Consider the following 22,368-nt stretch of genomic DNA (forward strand, 5'->3'; position numbering starts at 1 on the left):
TTCAGTAGAATATTTATGTTGTTTGTTACCATCTCTTTTCAATATCATAACGCTGCTTTCCTAGATCAGCACCAGATCATAAAATAGTTTTAATTTGCAATTTGTAATTACTAAGTTTTCTAATTGCTCTGCCAGACTTAGTACCTGAACTGTAGCTACAACATGGAATTTATTAGTGCTCTCTGTCAGGTAACTGGCAGAGGCTGGCATTTGGGAAAGGGACTTACAAGCAGCAGGATGGTACGCTCCTATATGGGCTTTATCCTATCTTCAGAATGCAAAATGTGTTCACAAAGCTCTCCTAGCCAGAAGTACCAGCTAAATGTGTTTGTCTTTATGGAGGTTCGTGTCTGCTAGTTCTTTCAAAAGAGTGAAGTAGTGGTTTCCTTTTTTTGTAACAGGCTTTATTTTTCCCATATTTTTGAAGTTTTTACTGAACTCCTCAGTTACAGCGATACCGGGATGAAGGCTGTATTAGGTGGTGGTTGTTTTTTTTCATTACAGGCTTCTTGCTTCAGCCATTCAGATAAAAGTTCAGACACAAGCGTTTATTTCTGAGTGAAACTTGACCAGACAATTTCAGCAAGTGAACAGGTCTTTTCACACTATTTTACTCCTTTGTCCATTTATTAAAAATGGAAGCAGCTATTAATCCCTTAAAAGAAATCTAGGTACTTTTCTAAAACCTTACTACCTTCTTTTTGAGTTAGTTCTTTCTATTTTAATCTTTAAAGAGAAGTGACTAACATGAATTCCCCACTTGGTGTTAAAAGGGAATGGTAAAGCATTTCAGGCACTGCTTTCATCTTGGGCTCCTACTTCTGATTATTTCTTTTTTATCATCCCTTTTCCATTTTTTGTTAGAAATGATCCTGTCATCCCTGTGGTGCTGAATCTCCATGTAAGATGTTTATGCTTATCTTGGGCAGATGTCCAGGTGGTAGTTCACTATGAGACCTGTCCAGTGTGGGCAGCTGTGGGAGCGGAGCCATCCAGCCTTGCTCCTGGTGACTCTTCCACACCTCATGCTCAGGCAGCACTGTAAGTGGGAGTGAAGGATGAGCTGCAGCCTTGCTGCCGTTCTCAGCTGTGCACGTGGCTCTTCCAGCCTCCCGTCTTTAAGGCTGATGCTGGACTTCATCACCTGTGTGCATGCAGGCAGCAGAGTCACTGTGTGCACCGAGTTCTCCAGAAAAATTGGCTTTCAATGATCTACGGCGTTGTGTGCACCTGTATGGCTTAGGTAAAGATAGAGCTCGTTCTTTTGTGTGGTTGTGGAATGGTTGCTTCTCAAAGCTGTCTTTCCACTGATCAGAATTTGAATATTTCTTGCTGTAGAGAGAGAAGCTTAACAGGTAATATGAAGCCAAGTTTCTTAAACTCAGTATCTTTTTTTTTTTCCCCTGCAGTTTAACTAGTAGCTTTCTCTTACTCTATTTCAGAATTGTTTTTCTTAGTCCTGTTACTTTATGTGTTTCATGCAAGAAACCTCTTCCAGTATAGCCTTTCAGGAGATCCTGGCTTTCTGTAATATGCATGGTAAATAAACCAACCTTGGTACAAAAGGATACACATCTTCTTGAATTGACCTCTAATTTTGGTTTGTAAGCCATGCTTTTCAAATTATCAGAACAACAATTTCCAAAAACTGAGGTTTTATGAGTGCACACAGTCCTGTTTCTCCGAGTGTATCCGTGCTTTTCATTTCTCTCTGTGATGGGCTAGCTTCTGTTGTACAGAAATTTTTCAGTATTTATTAGTTTCACAAAAAGTCTTTCTGGAGGGAGTGCATCCACCTTTCCTGGCCTCACATCTGCCTTTTGGAAGCCGTGATTGTACCATAAGTCATCGGGATATAAGAGTTCATATCAGCAGTCTACAATTACTGGCACACAGAGTCAAAGCCAGAACTATTTCATCAGCAAATCAGTGAAGAGCACGGAAACGGCCAGGAGATGCCAAGCAGAACTTAACCTCCTGGCAATGACTGGGGAGGAACTGCAGGAGAGTTCCTAATGACCATAAATCATCTGCCACTGAGGAAGCCTGTGTGGCTTAGTCATCTGCAGACCAGAAGGAACCACTTCCATGTAATGTTTTAAGCTCCAACACCTTGGAAACATAAGAGGAGTTCTCAATTTCAGATGAGGCCCAAGGTATTCAGTTAAATTTTCTCTTGGGTTCGTTACATGCAGGTTGTCTGACTCCAGGTGAACAGAATTGGCTTGAATAGATACAGATACCTGCTTCCTTTCTCCTTAGTCTTGTGGCCGTTGATTTCCCTTTTACAAAGAAATTGGGACTGAAAGGACCATCGGGTGTAGGAGGGTATCAGTGTGGTACCTTTGTGTTTCCTGTGCCCTCATAAGGAACCATTCTTACAGTGTCCCATGCGACAAACAGTAGACTTTCTGACTCAATGTCATGCTATTTAACAAAGTCTTTGAGTTTCAGAGAAAAAAATATTTTACTACCTATCATTTATAAATAATGTATGTATAAATATTATAAAATATGGTGTTTCAGTGTGAACACATGGGGTCTGGCTTCATCCTGTTGAGCCGTGTTCATCGCATGGTCCGAGCCCAGTACCTCTGCGCTAGGAGTACCTGGACACGAGCAACAAGTCTCACCCACAGCCATACATCATGGTTTTGTGTGGGAAATACAGCTCTTTGAATGTCCTGGGCTGTATTAATTGAAATCATTTTGTTTAGGTCTGTCTGGTACTGTTAGTACAATAAATAAGTTCATTGTTTCCTCTCATCTTTGGTTGATTGGTTTGGAAGAAATAAGTTAATGCAGCCATAGCATAACACTTTGCTGACCGTGTATGTAAATACGTGCGTACACAGGTATAACAGGGGCAGAAGCAGCGTCTCCCTTAAAGCGAGGAGAAGACGTTTCATGTCGTGAAGTATGGTTGTTTAATACCGTAAACTGTATGAACCTGAACTGATTCGAAATTCTCCTCTATGTAACAAAGACTTATTATTTTCCTGTTCCAGCACGCATTGAAAGGCCCAATGTGTAAGCTGTATGAACACTGGCGTTATGATATTTCGTAATTCCATGGACCAGTTATTTAAATTCACCCATGTGTATACAGACTTGCAGATGCCACCACACAAACTTCGGTGTGATATTTAGACATTCAGTACTTGTATCTGTCACTTTTTGCCTGATGTGATAAAATTACTGAAAGCGTTTTGCTTTTATTTTATTTTTGTATGGTTGCGAAAAGTGCAGGTAAGCTGTTGGACTGGAAAAATAAAACATGCAAGACTGAAGGTGAGTGGGGCTTTAAAGCACGTAAGACCTTGGAGTGAGGAAGTACGTGGGTGAACGCAGTAGAGAATACAGAGGGGGGCATATAGAAGTGGGTGTTCACTGTACTTGGGAGTTTTTGGAGTTGATTATTTGAATGTCACTGTTTTCAGATATTGGGCCTTGAATTGTGGTCTGTGAGGCTCATTATTGAATTTAAGTGTAATGATGCTGTCATGTTTCTTCTCTGCAGAGCTTTCTAAGATTAGTCTTGAAGTCGTAAATCAGTAACTTAAGAACTGTAAGTGGCTTTGTGGGAGAAATAACGTGGGTTGTGTCATTAAGTGTAAGAGTCAGATCAGGTTATCATGCCATTTGTGTGCGTGCAAGCGCATAAACATAGATAGCAGAAATGAGAGGGATTCATAAATGGGCAACAGAAAGGCTAAAGCACTTAAGAGACTTGAGGTCAGACTAACCAGAAACTTTTAATTCAAAAAAGACATGAAAGAGATATAAAAGAGTATAAAACAGGATATTAAGATGTTCTGTTGTCTTTTCCTGTTGGCTCTTTTTTCATGATAATGTAAAAAAACATTCCATAAAATGTGTTGTCCATCAGTTTCAAATTATAGACCTGCCGTTAGCTTCCATTAATTTAATAGGAGTCAAAATAATGGAAAGTTTATCCTATCAGCTTCATAACGGTTTCCTAAACAAATTCCAGTGCTTCTGATGGGGTGGACATCTTCCCCTGGTCAGGTTATTCATCTGCCCTCCACTCTGGGTGTTTTGAGGACTGTCTTTGAAGGTTGGAAAAGTTGCTGGAGTAGATGAGCCACAGCTCATTGGTACAGTGCTTTCTTTATTTATTTATTTATTTATTTATTTCTTCTTTCTCTTCTCTCACTAGCTCAGTTCAGAGTGCCAGGATCAGTCCTCGTCACGTTTGCTCAAGTGCTGGTGAAATGTACAGGAGGGTACTTGTCTTTCCCTGCAGCTTGGTAGTTCTTGGGGTACAGCAAAGCAGCTGGTTGATAGCACTAAACATGATGACACCTCCATAGCAGTTTAGCAGTGAGGTTCAGAAGAGCCCTGGCTCCCTTCCCAGCCTCTGAAAAGCACATATCCCTCAGAAGACAATTGTCCCTGTGGTGTGCACACAGCTCATGCCCTTGCCTTTCTAAAAAGCACCATTTTTCCTCTGGTGACGTCTTATATGCATATTATTCTGGGAATGTCTCTGATCATGATATGAATTGCTGGCCCATTCTTAAGTTAATAGGAGATTTGCCAAAAGAGCCAACATATCATCCCTGCCTTAGCACTGTTGATGAGTGTTTTTTGTTTGTTTGTTTGTTTGTTTTCCTACCCCATTATAAAACCAATTCAAACCAGTATGTTTGTGGCAGTCATGGTCATATGTCTGTTATGTCAGTCTGTTATTTTATTCACATGGATTTGAGCAAGCAGTCTCTGGGATGTTGCAAGTAAAGGCAGTGCAGGTTGTCTGATAGCTTTCTTGTTTTGTTTGTTTGTTGTTGAAGCTAAGTCTTATTAGAACTAGTTTATCTGATGGCATTAGGTAACCTCCATATTGGAATAGCTCTTTGGTAAGATTTCCCTCTCCCTGTAGGCTAATTGAAGCCATGTAGGCTTTGTCACCATATTGTGAGACTTAGTTATGCAGTGAGTTTTTCTGGTACTTGTTTTCACAAGAGCAGTATGTCAGCAGTACCTGCTGTGCGTTGTTTGCATCATGGGGAAGGCCCATGAAAAAACTGCTCATATCTTCTTAACACTGAGTCATTTTCTTTTTTTCTTTTTTCTTTCTTCTTTCTCTGTTCCCAGCAGATATATGGAGTGATCAGTCATTTCAAACAGACCCAGACTTACCACCTGGCTGGAAAAAGATCAATGACATTGCTGGGATCTACTACTGGCACATACCAACAGGAACAACTCAATGGCAGCGGCCGGTGTCCATTCCAACAGACCTCCAGGGCTCACGGAAAGGATCCCTTGGTTCCATTACTCCATCCCCTACTCCGGAAACGGAGGTAACACACTGTCCTGTTATGTGCTGCATACTATTAAAAAAAATAAAAATTGACATAACTTTCTGAAGTTGCAGTTGAAGTAGCTATGTGTTGATATATGATATATTGATGTATGTTTTGTACTAGCTGTGCCTCATGAAGCATCCTAAACCTTGGATGTGTAGGATGAAATAGGACATCTCACATAAATTACGTAGCGTGTGATTGATGTGAAATGACTGCAGCTCTCTAGCATGTGCTAAAGCATTACTCCGTTAAATGGGTACAGGATTTTTGCACATTACAGCAGTCTTTTTGTGTTTGTTTGTTTGTTGTTGTTGTTGTTGTTTTTCTAGACTCTTTGTACTTATATCTTCTTTCTGTTTCATGTGGTAGGAGTAGCACACAAACATACCTGAGTCATCATTTGAGACGCCAGTTCCTTTACAGGGTAGTTTCTATTAATTAAACGTCAAATAGTCTGAAGTATAACCCTCTTAACATCCCCTAAGTACAAAATATCTGCACAAGTGGATCACTGTGTTGCAGTCAGTCTTTAACTAAAAACAGAAAGAAACATGCTCTTTCTTCCACATGGGCTTGAAAGAGCAATAGATGATACAGGCTCTTAAAATAATCCTTGTAGGCACAATCCAGAAGGTTGATTGATGTCATATATGTAGAAATATAAAATAAATCCTCAGAAAGAAGAGTATGCTTCAAAAAGTGCTATCATTTGAGTTTTATAAGTTGGGAAGATCTTTGTGGGCTGGAGTACTAACACTATCAAATCATTTTGAAATGTCATCTTTTTTGTACTAACCTTTCAGAAGAATGTGCACAGTTTTTACAGAATCAACAGAAGTCTTTGTACTAGCTTTGATTTTTGGATCAGGCAAGCCTTAATTTTTATTTATTTTTAAATGTATTTAGATATGACATTTCTTCTGTTCTTGATTTTGTTGATACGTGAGCTGAACTAACTTAAATGAAAGCTAAGAGCAGTTAAGGACATCCAAGTATGTATTACAGTCTTGACCCTTACCCTGTATAGGCTTAAACATGTACATTCTTGTTCCTTATTTCAGAAGGAATGCTCCCACATGTTCATAAATGTTAGTCGTAAGGTTACAAACTTAACCACAACATTTCAGTTACAGTTCATGGTCGAGCCCCTGTGCACCAACCATATTGGAAATTATTTCTGAGAGAGGTTCACGGAGAAAGATGGCAATTTGTATCAGTCAAAATCAAGAAAAAAGGCCAGAAATGCTGAATCTAGAGTGCTGCACAATCTTCCAGTATAAATTCCTGGAATGTTTAAGTGAGGGATATAACTTCATCATTAAGTATTTCTTGTACTGTAGGATGTGGACAACAGGGCTTCAATTAGTATTTTACAGATGTCTTTCAAGAGCACCCAGAAACCAGTTTGGTTGGCAGAACTGCAGAGGGAGAATGCATATATTCATTGGAAGTAATTTTCTACCCCTGTTTAAAATGTCTTTACAATGAAAATGTAGCCCTGCTGGTAATGTGGCAGATGTACCTTTAACCTTTTATAATTTTGTTTGCTTTAAAAAGAGAATAGTTTGTCACTATAAATAATGATAATTCTCAGCATTGCCATCAAGAGTATGAAACATAGGAATTGTAACAACATAGGTTTTAATACAGTGCAGATGTATAAAATAATACATTTGAGGAGTTATTCTAAAATGTGGTATATATGAGTACGTAGTAGGCTCATTTAGGTTTTGATGTGTAAGTGCTAATGCACTGAAGAATTTGATCCAGCCGTGCTGTATGCATATGCAGATCTTTGGCAGCATCAAAACCATACACTGCAGTTTAAAAGATGATGCAGAAAATAAGCACATCTCTAATATTTATATTAATATGATAATGTTATGGTTATTTAAATTGTAGGTATAGGCCAAAGCATTTGTTTCTCGAGGGTTTAGAAGTTTATAAGCTTCTAACATACCATTATTTAAATAATACTGTTTTTTTTTGACTCAGTCATTACCTAAGATAACATTGCCCTAAAATACCAGCAGACTGATAGGATTAATCTGGAAGTCTGTGGTCTGGCCAAGCTGACACGTCACAAAAGATGTGGATTTGGATCTAGGACAGGGACTCCCAAGCACCTTTATCCTGGTGCTGCCATTGGCAGCAGCAGCTGTGGTGGACAGCTTCCAGCTCGAAGTTGGAGCACGCGGGAGCTGTGCTCTGCTGGTTCCCATAGAGCTGTTGGAAGCCTGTGCTCCGAGCTCGTCTGCTTCGGAAGGGCTGTTTTAGCTCATTCCCATGTGCTGGAATTTGTGTTGCTTTCTTCTGGAAAGGTTGCGGAAACTGAGGTTTTAGAGGGATAGAAGAGTATAATCCTGGAGTGAAGCATGAGTAGCACCTCTTACCTGTCCTGGTAGGCTGCCATGAGTCCCTAAAAAGTCTTTTTATCCTTTTCACATTTGTCTGTGAAGCATCACATGGTAGATTTGAGATGAGTTTATTTGGGCTATTTCAGCTTTTGGGTTTGTCACACAAACGTTTAGAAACACTTTTTCCCCCAAACTAATGTTATTTTCACCCCTTGTCTTGTTCCTTCTTTTCATTTTATTATTTTACTTTATTTTGAACTTTGTGTCCTTGTCTCTCAAATGATATGACAAACAGAAGCTGTGCTTCATTTGGCAAATGTGGCTTGCAGCCAAGGGTGGTCAACAAAGATGAAGTCAGACGTTTTTATTCCACACCTTCTTATGGGTATTTAGGCTGAAGAACAGTGGTTATCTCGTGGTGTTGAACAGAGAATCAGAAAAAAGTGAGTAGGGAAAAATGATGCCATAATGCGTCAAATGGCAGAAGGGTTTTAAAAAGGAAAAATACAAAGATGTCTGTCTTTTGCACAGGCTGCAAGGCAATTTTTCTTTACAAAACTATCAGTAAATTTCAATCCAAACCAATTATGGGTTAAGCATTATGCAAATTTTCTGCATATTTAACAGAAATGCTAATAAATGCTAAATATGGATAACCTGGAGCATTCCCTCCCTTCCTCTCCCTTAAAAGCAGAAAAATGTATTTTGGTTTTGGACAGCTGGTTAAAGTTGCTTTAGTTTTAATTGGCTCTTTTCTCCTCTGTGTTGCTGGATGACTTCCTTTGTAAATCCTTGTTTTCTGTGCATTCTCTTCCCAAGGTTAGAGAAGATTTTTCTGCCCGTTCCCCATTTCCTGTGCAGAGACAAGGGCCTTAATTTTCAGTAAGAGCTTCCTTGAGGTCCTGGCCCAATTTGGTGATGGTAGTTGTGTGTTCTTCAAGTCTGACTCATCACAGGCCTGCATCACCTCTAGAAGCTCTTCTGTAGCTCACATAACTACTAGCAGCTAATAATTAAAAATGAGGGGCTTGGTAGGAAAAGCTAACAACTGTTAAGTAATTCAGAGACGTGTTTGGGCAGAGTTACTGATGGGAGTTGTTTCTCACAAGTCATTGCTCCAAGGGGGATATCCTGAGAACAGTTCTGAGGCGAGAGGCTCAGAGCTGGACAACCTGGGAGGGCTCATCTTGAGAGGGCTGTTAGCTACAGCAGTGAGTACCTGAGGATTTGGGGAGATACAAAGAGGTGGCTCTGGGCATCTCAGCACCCAAATCTCCTGTCCCGCCTGGCTCTTGTTCAGGACTATGGGGTCCTGTCCTATGGGGAAGCAGAGGGACAGCTCCACCACCAGCTGCTCCTCCCAGGCTTTGCAGAGGACAAACCTCGGGTTGGTGTAGGGCTAAACACACTCCTCTTTCTTGACTACACCAGTGAAGGCGCCTTCTCCAAAACCTTTTAGAAAGTTGAATGGAAAACGAGAGGGTGGGTGGTTTGATTTTTTGTTTATTTATTTATTTTGTTCTGTTTTTGTTGGTAGACTTTACAGTCAGGCTGGTAGACTACTTTTTCAGCAAGAGAGCTCTCTGTACTCCTTACTAATCCTCCTTCCCTTCACTGTCCATTTCTTGTGCTTTTTCTCTAGAAAGTATTTGGTCTTTACCTTGTATGTACCTTACTTTTGTATATATCACTGTGTTTCAGTATATCTAGTTCCAGTAGTGTTAGTCTTTAAACAAATGTGCCAATCAAATGGAAATCCTAATGTTTCCCCTTAATTGCTGTTTATCAAAGGCTGTAGCAGCTGTGGCCAACATTCATATTCAAGTTCATTTTGCTTGCTTTTTAAGATCATAGTTAAAGAGTAATTTCATTGTCCGTTCCTAATTTATATTAACTTCCCTTGTTTCAATCATTTGTTTTGGTAAGTAACTGTTAGAGGCATGTCTTCTCTCCCCTTTCCTCCAAATGCCACGATACAGTAATTAGCTGAAGTTTGAGGTGATCTGTTCCCTAACCCATCCTGTAAATATCAATGCTAACAACAGTGTCTTGTGTTTTTTTCTTTTTCTTTTTTCTTTTTTTTTTTTTTTTATCAATGTGCTTCTTCCTGTGTGAATAATTATGTGTCTAGAAACAGCCATGGAGTGATTTTGCTGTACTGAATGGGGGAAAGATTAATAGTGACATTTGGAAGGCAAGTATATTGTCAGATTTTAGAACCTTTAATACTATTACCCTTGTTTTTTGCATGGCAGTGGCTGTTTTCTCCCCTTTTATTTTTCCATGAATGTCATTCATAACCTAGGCTGAAGTGAATGGGGGTACTGCTAGGGATGTCTAGCTCACAAACATGCTGCTTTTTCTGATCTTTCCACTTGGAATGGATTCAGTCTAAACTTGCAGGGCAGCTGCCGTAAGTAATGAATAAGATGCCTGCACTGAATGAAATGCAGCTTGAGACTATGTATGCATGCCTCTTTTCAACTTCAGCCAGAAATACTATCGCTTCTTTGCAGGGAGGATTTAATTTCCCTTTGAAATAAGAAGTAACATGGTGGTGTCCTTAATACTATGCTGACAATGCTACCTTTATCTCTAGGATCTGCATGCAGCCACTGTGAACCCAGACCCAAGTCTGAAAGAGTTCGAAGGAGCCACGTTGCGCTATGCCTCCTTGAAGCTCAGGTACAATGACTTCAGAAATCTCTGGAATGACCAGATCCATCTTGTGCTTTGCTGTAATTCTTTTTTGTATGTGTGGGTGTGATTTTAAGGTTGATTTTTTTTATTTTTTTTTTCTGTAACAGAAATGCTCCTCAGTCTGATGATGATGATTCTTGTAGCATCAACAGTGATCCAGAATCCAAGGTCTGTAACAAGATACACAAAATGGCATAATGATTAAAAATTTGCACTCCTAAACATAACTTGAACGCTGCAGAAAGTCTCCTTGGTTGCGAAGTTAAACACTCCTCCTTTTGGCACAAAAGTGCTTTGGTTAAACACTCCTCCTTTTTGGATTGACCATCCAAGACTTATTCCGTCAAAGAAATTTGCAGATTTGCTTCATTCAGTTTGGCCAGGGAAGTGTGACAGTGCTACAGCTGGAGATTCTACTGTCCAGACGTAAGAAATGACCTCTTGCACAACCAAGCAAGTCTTCTGTCCTAAATACGAGAGGGGTCTGTAGTTTGTCATGGCTGGATAGCTTCCTGGGGCTTTCCGTGACAGCATTTGTTCTGTATTCTCAAGTGTGTCCCCTCTTTAAATACTCTTGTTCATGTGGCTTCTTGAATTCTCAGCTAGTAACAGGGAATTTGCTTTTTTAGAACAAGGAACTTTGTATTTTAGAGAACAGAGAATGCAATTTAGTTTGAGGATAAAATTTGTAAAGAAAAATGAGACCACTATGTGAGCAAGCGCCATAATTAAATCAGGGCCTTTACTGATGTAATCTAAACTTTTTGAGGGGAAAGAAGTAGCAGAAGGTTTTGAATGCTTGCATACATATCTCCAGATTTGTCTTGTTGACAGTTGTACCATGTGCTTGCATCCATTTTTAAGGATGTATGTGAATTGCTATAATTGGAAATCCAAGTAATTTCAATAAGTGTTTTGGCTGTGCCATGTAACTGCAGTGACTGACAGGAGCAGAAGCTACTTATATGCAGAAAGACAGTATGTAACAGATTTAATAATTATAATAGCATTAATGATATATTTTAAGAGAGAAAACAGATTGATCAGGGTACTTAAACGTCTTTGTCATCTTGATTATTTGGCTTGTGATGTTTAAATCAGATGTAAATAAGCGTACTCTGCTCAGCAGGTTGGCACTTAAAAAGCAAGGTTTCAGCTGTGCTCGTTAGAATGACAGGCACAGTAAGTGGAGTGGGGGAGTGATGAGTTAGGTACCCGTCCTCGGGACCAGAAAGCTGTCCCTTGGAAGATAAGTCTTAGGCTGTGGAAAGCATTGCAGGAGGGCGGTGTTTTAATAAGCCTGGTTCTTTACTGAGTGGTTTGTTCAGGATTAGGGAGCCCTCCCGCATGGAGGACTGTCAGTGTTTATGTGGACAAGGAATACTCATGTCAGCATCTCCCTCCCTGTCTGGCTAGCTCTTCAACTCCAAGTTTTATGGAACTGATACCCATCCAGTATCTGTGAAACGGGTTGTAGCCAAAAGCTTGTCTGTATCAGCTGTTTTTGTTTCTTCTGTTTAGACCAAGCCATGCTGATGACACTTAAATGAGTAATAGCTGAACACTGAAATATTCACAGGAGAAGTGGCTGAGAGGAGCAAGACAAGAAATAGAGGAGGAATTACACGTGTATTTTATGTTTTTCTAAATCTCTTGACTCGAAGGACTATCTGTCACTGCCCGATGGGGCTGTTGAGTAGCAGTGACAGTGTGGCTCTGCCAGTGGGGGTCAGCAGCTTGGGCCTTGCTCTGCAGCACCATAGGCTGTGGGTAGAGCTTGCACCTGCAGACAAGCAGCTGCTGCACAGCCGTATTTTGCAGGGATGGGAGATGGTCAGGAAACAAGAGGAAGATCTTTACCTGTGGGATCTTTAATGCTCACAGGGGTGCTGAGGGTGTGTGGTAGGAGAATTCCTTGCCTAGCCCATTTTACCAAAATGTTGTGAGTAAAAAGTGTGATAAGATTTGAAACCGATGACCTGACACTTGTATAAAGCAGAATTTTAGTCTCTCCTCTGCCACATGACTTGCCTTAACTGTATTTGTTTGAAGCCTGCTTTTGTGTGGCAGCAAGCACAGATTTTTTTTTCTTTCATTATAGCCTAGAAGGAAGCTTTTTTAACTCATTAAACTCACTATTGGAAGAACTTGTTATAATGAACCTTGTTAGAGGTATTTTGGAGATTTTAAACCTATTCATGGTAATGGCCAGTACATTTTAAGAAAACTAAATTTCCTCAGAGGCACTGAGTAATGCCATCTTTCAGCAAAGGGAACTGTGCCACCTGGTGGAAAGCTCAGGTATCTTCCCCAGAGGCTGTAAAGGCTGCAAAATTTGTCAGCGTTAGGAAAAGTGTGTCATAGAATTCGCATAGTTCCTGTAAGAAAGGTGATTTATACCCTGATGCAGTCAGGCATTCAAAATGGTGAATAAACAAACATTTCCCTGTATATCATGTGTTCAAGGCACAGTTCTCAGCTTCAGATCCTTGGCATCTTGGTGCAGGTTGTCTGCGCAAGACCATAAAAGAGAAGGGGAAGGGGGAGGAAGGGGAGGATGATTATATCCAGCTTCTCGATTTCAGTGATTTATTTTGGTAGGAATTTCTTGAAGAGATGGCTCATTGCTCTTGACAGGGGTACTAATTCTGCATGTGAAACATGCACAGCTGGAAATGAATTTTGAATTGGTACTTCCCAGGAGACAGATCATAACCTTCCTAGTTAATTTATAGAGAAACCTGTGCCTTCCTAATTGAGTTTCAAGGGAGGTAAAAAGATACTTTTACCAATCCTGGACTGTAAACTTCTCTGGCCTGTCTCTTTTTACAGTGTTGTAAAATATGATGGCTGTGTGTAAAACAGTAGAAAGATGCTAAATTTTTTCCTTGTGGCGGCGCAAAGAAACTGAACCTCATGGGAAATCTGTCTCCATCCCCAGGGACAGGCTGAAAGATGGGAAAGCAGTGGGACTCGATTTCTCTGAAGTCTGAACAGAATTGGCCTGACATTTGGACTTGCTTTTATTTTTTCCATTTAAATGTGGTTTTCTGCTTAGGCTTAATGTAGTCTTTCTGTATGGATTTTCAAATTTCTAGTCTACATTAGCTTGTTCAGCAGGGCTCTGCTTTCCAGCTTTGCCATTTTGGAGTATCGATATCCAAGAAATGGAAGAAGTATTTATGCCTGCTGAAGTACTAGGCAATTGCACCAAAAGTCTGTTTTCTCATTTAGAAAGCAGTAAATGTTCAGTATCTCAAAAGAAAGGAAGAAGCCTTCATTTCTAAGTTGGGCAGAGGTAGGAGATGCTGATGTCAGGTATTTAAATTTAATGACTTATCTGCAGGTGGATGAAAATTCAGTTGAAGATACGGAAAATGAGTTGGTGATGAACTCCGATGCGTTACCTGAGCACTAAGGATTAACCAGTTGGGCCTTTTGGAGTGATGCGAGGGATGTTTCTGACAAGGTAGCTTGTCAGGCCACTTGTGGCTGTCCTGAAAGTGACCTGTAAATAGTACTATTGAAATATGTTTTACAAAATACTAAGTGGCCCCCAAAGAATTAGTCTCCATCTCTGTACTTCTTCTCTTGCTGTGGAGGTAGGTACGTGTGGTTTGGAGAGATCCTATTTTTGCTTGATTCTCGTCTTCTCCAGAAGCAAATATCCTGCCTAGACAGGACTTTTAGCAATCAGCCTGTCTCCTTAACAATGGATATGTCTGATTTCTCATGCAAGTGAACACTTAACCAGAGAGCAGTAGTTTCTGTCATGTCAAGTAATTACAAGAAAGGATAATCTTTCCACGTTAAAGTCTATAATTCTCTCTCAAGTTCAGAGTAGCTTTTAAAATTGTTGGTACAAACAGGGAGTGTTCAGTGTTTTTCCAGTAGTTTCAGAGTGCTGTATACAAACTTCTCATGAGCACATGAAACTCTACAAAAAGCTTTGATTTAGTCCATCTCAAGTAAAATCTGAGGTTGCCATCTTCCTATAAGACGAGTACTTGTTTCCTTGAGTATTGTAGCAGCTCTTTGTTTTCTGCCTTTAAGTACAGCTGATCAGGTTTGTAACTTTGGATGGACTTTTTTCCAGTACCTTGTAGAGGAGATCTAAAATAGCCATCCTCCCTACTGGAAAATTCTTGATATGCAATTCCATTTACTTTTTCAGCTTCTACCTGCAATCCCTTTCATTGCAACTTAAGCCATAATTATAGACAGTATTTATAAGCGATTGTCAGATGAGGGAACGGAAGAAAAGTTCTCAATTTCAATATCACTTGGGGGGTGGGGTGGGATGAGCCTTTTTTTCAAGTAATCTTGCTAGGAGCTGAAGTTTTCTTGTGAACAGCAGAAATGTATATTAGGGGGGTTAGTCCAAAGAGTATGTACAAAGTTATTTCAACACTAAACAACAGCCAATAGAACACCTAAGGACATCTTTGAAAAGGCTGAAAGGCTGTCTTTATTTATTTACTTATTTTTGGTTCATGAAATAGGATAAAATGGTTGCTTAAAATGCAGAAAAAAAATAATAATATTATATTCAGTGCTCGTGGATCTTCCTTAAAGGATATTTGGATAATACTACTAACATCTACTGTGTCATTAGGTGATAAGTGATAATGTTATGATGTGGTATACATCATAATATGGATTTCCATCTATAGGATATTTTCTTCCACCTTGTCCCTAAGTGGGGTCTTAGTTATAATCAAGCACAAAGATTAGCCCAAGAAAGAGGAAGACTGTGTTTTACCCAAATCTCAGCAACTGACTTTTTAGTGGTATACATAGCTACAATATGCTTATTATAATATATGTATTATATAGCTATCTGGGATAATACAGTTTAGTTTCTTGAACCCTTCGAGATTGAGATTTATCATTAGATCCTGCAAAATGTTACATGTCTTTCACTCCTAGACATCCAGCTTCTCTCTGGGCTCTAATTAGATGCGAGTCTGCTGTGGCAGATCAGGACATGGGTGACTGAGCAGCGGAAGAGATGTGTAGGGAAAGATTGTCTTGAAGCCTTTCTTACAAAAAGGTATCACAAAGCCATTCCTCATGGGAACAAGAATGGAAGGTGCTTTAAAATTTACCGTAAGTCTCCAGGTTTGTAGAGCAATAGCAATGTCTTGAATCTGGGGACATTATCAGTGCTTTATTTATTGAGAAATACTGGACAAAAGGCTTACATTAGGCTGCTGGATTTCTATAGGAGTTGGAAAAGATAAAATATGAGAACCCTTTTGTCTCAAATTATACTTTTCCCTTGAAGCAATGACATAAATGTCATGGGTTTTATTTTAATGTTTCTTATTTTTTCTTATTTTTAATTAATCACAGTTTACTCAGTGCTCTGTGGCGCAGCACAGTATAAACTCTTCCGGGCCCAGCAGTGCTGTATGCATGACTGATAAGGAGTCCTTGGGAATGGGCAGAAACTGGGGAAAGAAGCAATCTTCATCATACTTACGTCCCATGGCAGAAAGCTCCTCTTGCTGTTCTGCAGATCGATGGATTTGGTATGCGGAAAGCTCCCAGTTTAGCTCAGCCTCTGCTGGTATTGCTTTGTTAATACACTGCTGAAGTAATCACAGCTTGCAGCCCTTCCTGCTCCCCACTGGAGACTGCTTATTTTACCTCTAAAACAATATATAGCCTCCACCAGCTCCAGTTCTAGAGCAGACTGTTGATTGTGACCTGCCTCTGGAATATCTGTTCATCATGTTGCTGCTACAAAATGAACTGATCAGATGATATTTTTGGGCTTCTCTTCAATTATTTATATTATCTTGCCAGTTTAGGGCAGCTCAGGGAAAGCAGCCTGTGCTTGTCTGCAGTGCCACAAAGTTTATCATTATGTTGCATAGATTTTTAATGAAAAAACTCAAAGCATATTGATATATATATATTTATGCATTATATATGTATGTATGTTATGTATATACATAATATATATTATTGATATGCAGTTTGAAAACAGCATGGTTAAACTTTGATAGGTTATTTGTCTACAGTGGACTTGCTGAAAGCTAGATTTATGGAGGAAGTTAATTTAAAAATCAATTTAAATGGAACATTGCATTGAATGACAGAGCAATATTTAGATAGTTCTAACCTGTGTGCATTTTTATTTTGGTATTAGTTCTAGCTCTAGATTGCACTTCAAAGGAGCAGAGGTCTTCGGTGCCAACATTTCTTGCATTTCAGCAAAGAGAAAAGGGAATAGGAGGTAATACTTATCACTTAAGAGATGTAAAAGCATGAGATATGCAATACAATGCGGTGCCGTGTCTCTACCTCTTCAGGTATGCAATATTCCATATACTTGAAGACGATAGCTCTGCAGTGCTGCAGGGAGGCAGTGGGATGGTGAATGGGTCCTCAGACATGGGAAGACCACCAGGGACTTGGGATTCACGTTCATTTCATTCCCTTTCAAAGAAAAGAGTAAAATCAATCAGCAGTGATTTAACTTCACTTTGTATCCTGTCCTAAATGTAATCCCTGCGGAAAACAAATTACTCTTAACAATGTTGCTTCTAAAGAGAGGTGAAAGCCTGAAAGCCTGGCAAAAAATTCTGCCTTCAATACAGTCAATGATTCATTAAGGTTGAGAGTTCACCTAAAGGCTTATTATTTATTTATTTATTTATTTTTTAATTGGATGTCATGCATATGACCTTTGAAATTATATACAACAGTACTGAATAAAGTACTTCTGGCTGTGTTAGAACCTCTTATATCCATCAGCCTACACAAGAGCCCTCATCAGAAAAATAACTATATAACACTTAAGGTTAAAGATAACAACTGCAGAGCATCAGTTTTTTAAAAATGAGCACACACATTCTTCCATAACCTGTAAACTCCTGTAGGGCTTGTCTTCACTGAAAATGCAAATATGTGTTTGCTAGTGTCTATTTTTGTGTGTAGCAGAATAATAAAACCTGTTTTGAGTTATCGTACAGGTCAGTTATTCTGCAAGATAGACCCTCACTTGAGCATTATTGTAACAATCATTCTTTGTTGGTTTCTGGCGAACAAAGTGACTGCCTTTTCTGCACAGAGCAAGCATATTTGTTATTTCACTGTATTAAAATGAAACCCAAAGCACCATCAGTAGCTCAAAGCAAAGTTCATAACCCCAGCCTTTTAGGATATAAAGTTAAGGTATCTGCACAGCATCTGAAATCAAAGGCTATTATTTACTGAGAAGACCAGAGAAAAGGCAATTTTAATTTCTTCTTCAGAACTGTATTTAGCAAATGGGTATCAGTTGAGAATAATAGCACCTATTTCATTTTGCTCAACTGACTAGGCTTTTTACTTGATCAGAAATGTAGTAGTGAATCAAAAAATGGGATTCATAAAAATCTTGAACCAGCACAATGGTCCTGCAGGGCTTTCTTGTCTTGATAGAGTAGATTTGACCTCTGGCTGTGAGCCACAAGGCACCACTGAGACAAGTATTAAACTGAAAAGAAGAGAGCCACTTCTGTCATCCTATGCGTTGGAGTCTGAGTGTCTGGAAAAAAAGAGGCAGTGGTATCTTGGAGAATGAGCAAGGGACTGCCAAGGCAGAGAGTTCAATATTGGCCTGCTCTAGAGATATAATTTATTTAAAAAGTTATTTTACAGTATTTGCAAAGTCCTCACATAGTACTCCGCAAGAGTTGAATTTATAACCATCCCCTTGCAAGAGCAATTATTAGTGGCTTTCTGAATCCTGTTGTGATTTGAACATCTGTGTGTGCATTTCTGTATGATATACACACTTCCAGCAGTTCAGATAATACAACGTGAATGGCAACCGGAAGCTGGAAATGTTGAAAAAAACTTATTAGTATGGGTTTGTTTCTGCATTGCGAATTTTGTTAATTAAGATTTTTTTTATGTGACAACTGAGTGTTTCTATGAGAAAATGGGTGCAATGCAGTCTATTCGCAGCAATTAAATGGAAGTGCTTGTTTGTTCATTAATTGCGTAGCAGCTTCTCTTTATTCTTTTGTTACTCGGTTTGGCTTTGATCATCTCCAATATTTTCATCTGGAATCGATGCAAGTTGATGGATGCAGGCAAATACCCTGGAACGTATTTCTTTCCTAGGATGTGGTGGCTGTATTTTATGATACTTCCGAAACATAAAGCAATGAGATAGCTTGTTTTATTTTGAAGCCATTAAAGACAAAGTAATTGGAATTTTCAAGATTGTGCTGGCTGCATAAGGAGCGATTAATAACGTGACCTACATGCTGCATCTCAGGCACAAGTCTGTTCAGTGGCCTGTGATAAAAGGCCCTATTGAACACGAGTGATTTACGTATATCTGCAGACAGATACAGCCTTTGAAAAAGAAAAACATAAAGGGAAACCAAGGAAAAAAGCTCAAATTAAAGTCCTGTAGAAGCAGAGAAGAAATCAGTAGCATAGATTTAAATCACCAGGGAACACGTACCCAAACGCGATCGAGTTCATAGTGGGTACCAGCAGCTAGCTGTGTGACCTAAAAACAATCAGTCTGTGTTTTTAGCATGTCCCTTAGTTTGTTGTACTCAAGCTGATGTCCTTATGCATTTTTTCCTTGTCATGGGGTCTTGTCTACCTGTGCCCTTACGATCCACCCAATTCCCAATACTGCTCTCATTTCAGTCTTTTGTAATTGTCCTCTGCCTAGCAGGGGATTGTATTTGCTTTGGTTTTCTTATTATTTTTTTTTTCAAATTCTACCTGTTTAGCACTACATGAGGCAACAGCTAGAATGTGGTGTTTGCTTACATGCAGAGGTGTCACAGTCCTACATTCCTGGAAAAGCTCCTGCTGACAACCCTCTTGGAAGAGTTCTCGCAGGGCAGGACCATACCCTGTTGTGAAGGCGGTTGTCACACTAAAGAGCATGAGAGTGAACCACAATTCACTAAATTCATTCAAATCTCTAAAGCTACCCAGCTCTATGTGATGCTTTAGGTCTGAACTGCACTGCGAGAGAGATTTACGGCCTTTTACAGGGCTTGGATTGCCACATTTATGAGTTTGGTTCTTTGACTACAGGCCATTAACTCTTAAACAGTAATTGGATTTGCAGCTATGCAAACAAATGCTCTCTGGAAGCAGAAAACTGAACAGGAATACCTGTGCTATCATTTCTGTTCACCTGTCCTTTCGTGGGGCAGTGCGTTCAGGTGGCTTCCTTTTGCTGTGCATTTTCTTTGCACAACGTCCCCTGCAGCCTAGCAGAAGATGTGAAGTCTCCAGCTGAGGTGAAGGTACAAAGTTGTTGGCACAGTGCCATTTAAACATTTCCAATTAGCTGCTTCAGTCATGCAGTGTTCATGGTAGTACCTTTGGTCTCTCCCCATCCCAAACAGCAGTGTCCGAATGATTCCAATGCAATACGCGGTTCTTAAACCTGTCGTTCTTCCTGTGTAAGTGTTGTTTGGTTTGCTTCAGAGCTAGCTGTCTTTGCCAGAACTTGGAAAGAGTCCGGGGACATGAGATTCAAGCAGGCAGGAAAATCATGCTTCATTTGTTCAGATATGTTTTCCTAAACCATCCTTTTCAGGGACTTGATATTAAGATAACGCAGAGAGTCCTGGCCAGGCACAGAAAACCAAGATTTTGTTTTGTAAGTTAACGGTGAAAACATCTAACAGGACATAAAGGCACAACAAACAAACGGCTGTTCGTTTACTCCCAAGGGAGGGTGGAAAAATATAATGAGGTGGACTACGGTAGGCTTAAAGTTGGCATCTGGATTACCTTGAAATCATCATTGGCCAATAATTAGCTGTGAGCCTTGAGCAGAGGGACTTACCTAGCTGGCATTGCCAGGGAGCTCTGTTTTAACGAGCTCACAGACTGCTAGGCAAGGAGGGCTGCACTCTGGTTTTCAGTGCGGCGGGTTTTGACTCCACATGTTAGTTCCAGGAGAAAGGAGGCTGCATTAGCAGAGCTCGCTCAGTCCAAGGAAGCGCTTTCTCTCTTGGCTCATGAGTGTGGTTGGGAGGAGCGTGGTGCCGTGATATTCTGCTAGCTAATGAAGCAGTTCTGCTGCCGTGGCCAATTCAGCCAACCCTGATTTAACAACTAGGTCGTACCTGACTGGAGAGACTGGGGGGATTGCTTATGCTGTGTTTTTTTTGTTTTAAAACGTACTTCTGAGTGAAATAAGAAAACAAAAAAAACACCAATGATAAAACATGAAGTGGATCTTCTGTAAGTTTTCTACAATTATTGGAATACACAAGAGGGGCATGCAGCATGCATGCACACACTTCTACTGCCCTCCCCCTTGTACAGGTGCATGTATATATATTTCTGTTATATTCATGAAAAATAAGCCATGGTATGTATCCCATGTTAATCGTATTACTTAGTGCAGAAATCTGCTCAAAAGTCTGTCCCTGCCTCCGAGTCAGACCAACACATGCATTCAGTTAAACCACACAAACCAAAAATTACCAGGTGCCAGAAGCTGCCTGGTTTTCTCCTGTCTGCCTGCCTTGGAAGCACTGAGAGGGACTGGAGGTGAGGAAGGATGCCGAGCTCCCCCTGCGAAGGGGAACGTGGGGTGGACAGCTGAGCATCCCGTTCAGCTCGCTGTGCTGTCGTGACAGCGGGCTACAAAGGGAAAGAAATGCAGTGGGTGCCACCATTGGTGAAATAAAAACATAGAACAATGATGTCCAGGAGGAGAAAAAAAACAAACAGTTCACCATCTTCACCTTCTTTACTAATAAGAGCTGTGCCTGCTGTCAACTTGAGCTGCTTGCTTTTCACCAGTTGTGGGCCTGAAGATACATACTCTGTTCAGTGCGAGGACTGGATTTCTTTCTGTGTTTGGAAATCAGCTAACAAACTGCAAATGTTGTTGAGATATGAAGAATAATGAGGAAGCAATGTGCTTATTACATACGTTTAGCTTTTCATTTCTCCTCAGCCAATTAGGAAATTATTCTCGCTGCTAACATCCTATACCCAGCGCAATATTGAAATACTTGTATTAAACCCAAGCCAAAACAAAACAGAAAAAGCCTTCTGGCCCAGTAAAAAAAATCTGTATTTAAAAAGCTTGCAAAGATAAATATTTAATACCCGAATGGGCATCACAGTACTTTCAGCAAGATTCATGAGCGTCTGATGTGCCAAAAACAATTCTGTAATCTTAAGTTTAGATGACCTTAATAATTGCTTAAAAAAAAAGAAGGGGGAGGGCTGATAGCTTGTATAGCCCTGAATTGAAGAGAACTCCCTCAGTGGTGACCCCCTCCCCCCCCCCCATTTCCTCTTTCACCTTCTTCCTCATCTCTCTTTGAACCTGGAAGCCAGCACCTCTGTGGGTTCCCAGCGGAGCTGGGCCAGGCAGCAAGCAGCGTAGGAGAATTTGCATATTGGTTTCCTCCTTTTTGAGGCAAAAAAGTAAAAGACAAGAAAAATGTGGAGGCACAGGAGGCTTTCATTTTTTACCCACGCTCACAGAGGAGTTGAGCACAATTTGCGCAGGGTGTTTGTTTACTGCCTTAGATGAGAAGCATCATTAGTGAGTCCTTGGAGTAATTTCAGGGGTGCAGGAGGCAGGCTCTGTGCTGCTGGGGGGGCACAGCTGGCAGATGAGCCCGAAGTCTGTTGGATGTTGTGCAAGCTGAAAGCAGGCTGGAGGAGGAGAGAAGTTGAAAGGGAAGAGGGGAGAAGGTCGTTAATCTTGTTACCCACTGGTGAATTCTATTTATCCCTTAGTTTGCCACAGTTGACGCATTTTCTATATGTGTTTGGGGGGGTCTGGTATTTTATTTATTTATTTATTTGAGGACGTTGGTTCCAAATGGGGTACCAGCGGTGGTATATCAGCTCGATCTACTCACCAACTTCACCGTCAGTGAAGTCAGAACAACACAGTGTTTCAGGACAGCGTACCGTTTTGGAAGAAACGTGGATAACTCCAGGGAAAGCAGAGTACCAAGGGCTCA

General features: G+C 40.2%; 1 protein-coding gene across 15 annotated transcripts in view; it reads left to right on the forward strand.

Moving 5' to 3' along the window:
• APBB2 (amyloid beta precursor protein binding family B member 2) overlaps window positions 1–22,368 on the forward strand; it is a 171,408-nt gene that overhangs the window by 102,596 nt on the left and 46,444 nt on the right. For 6 of the 15 annotated variants that reach the window (XM_035326500.1, XM_035326502.1, XM_035326495.1 and 3 more), the window contains 4 exons: window positions 5,119–5,327; window positions 9,822–9,884; window positions 10,290–10,375; window positions 10,498–10,558. In XM_035326500.1, the coding sequence (XP_035182391.1) occupies window positions 5,119–5,327; window positions 9,822–9,884; window positions 10,290–10,375; window positions 10,498–10,558 (419 nt within the window). Of the gene's footprint in view, window positions 1–5,118; window positions 5,328–8,894; window positions 9,173–9,821; window positions 9,885–10,289; window positions 10,376–10,497; window positions 10,559–22,368 lie in introns of those variants that run through there. The other 9 variants (XM_035326501.1, XM_035326503.1, XM_035326498.1 and 6 more) reach the window with 5 other exon arrangements.

The sequence above is a fragment of the Oxyura jamaicensis genome, chromosome 4 (genome assembly GCF_011077185.1).
Source record: "Oxyura jamaicensis isolate SHBP4307 breed ruddy duck chromosome 4, BPBGC_Ojam_1.0, whole genome shotgun sequence".
Classification (NCBI taxonomy): domain Eukaryota; kingdom Metazoa; phylum Chordata; class Aves; order Anseriformes; family Anatidae; genus Oxyura; species Oxyura jamaicensis.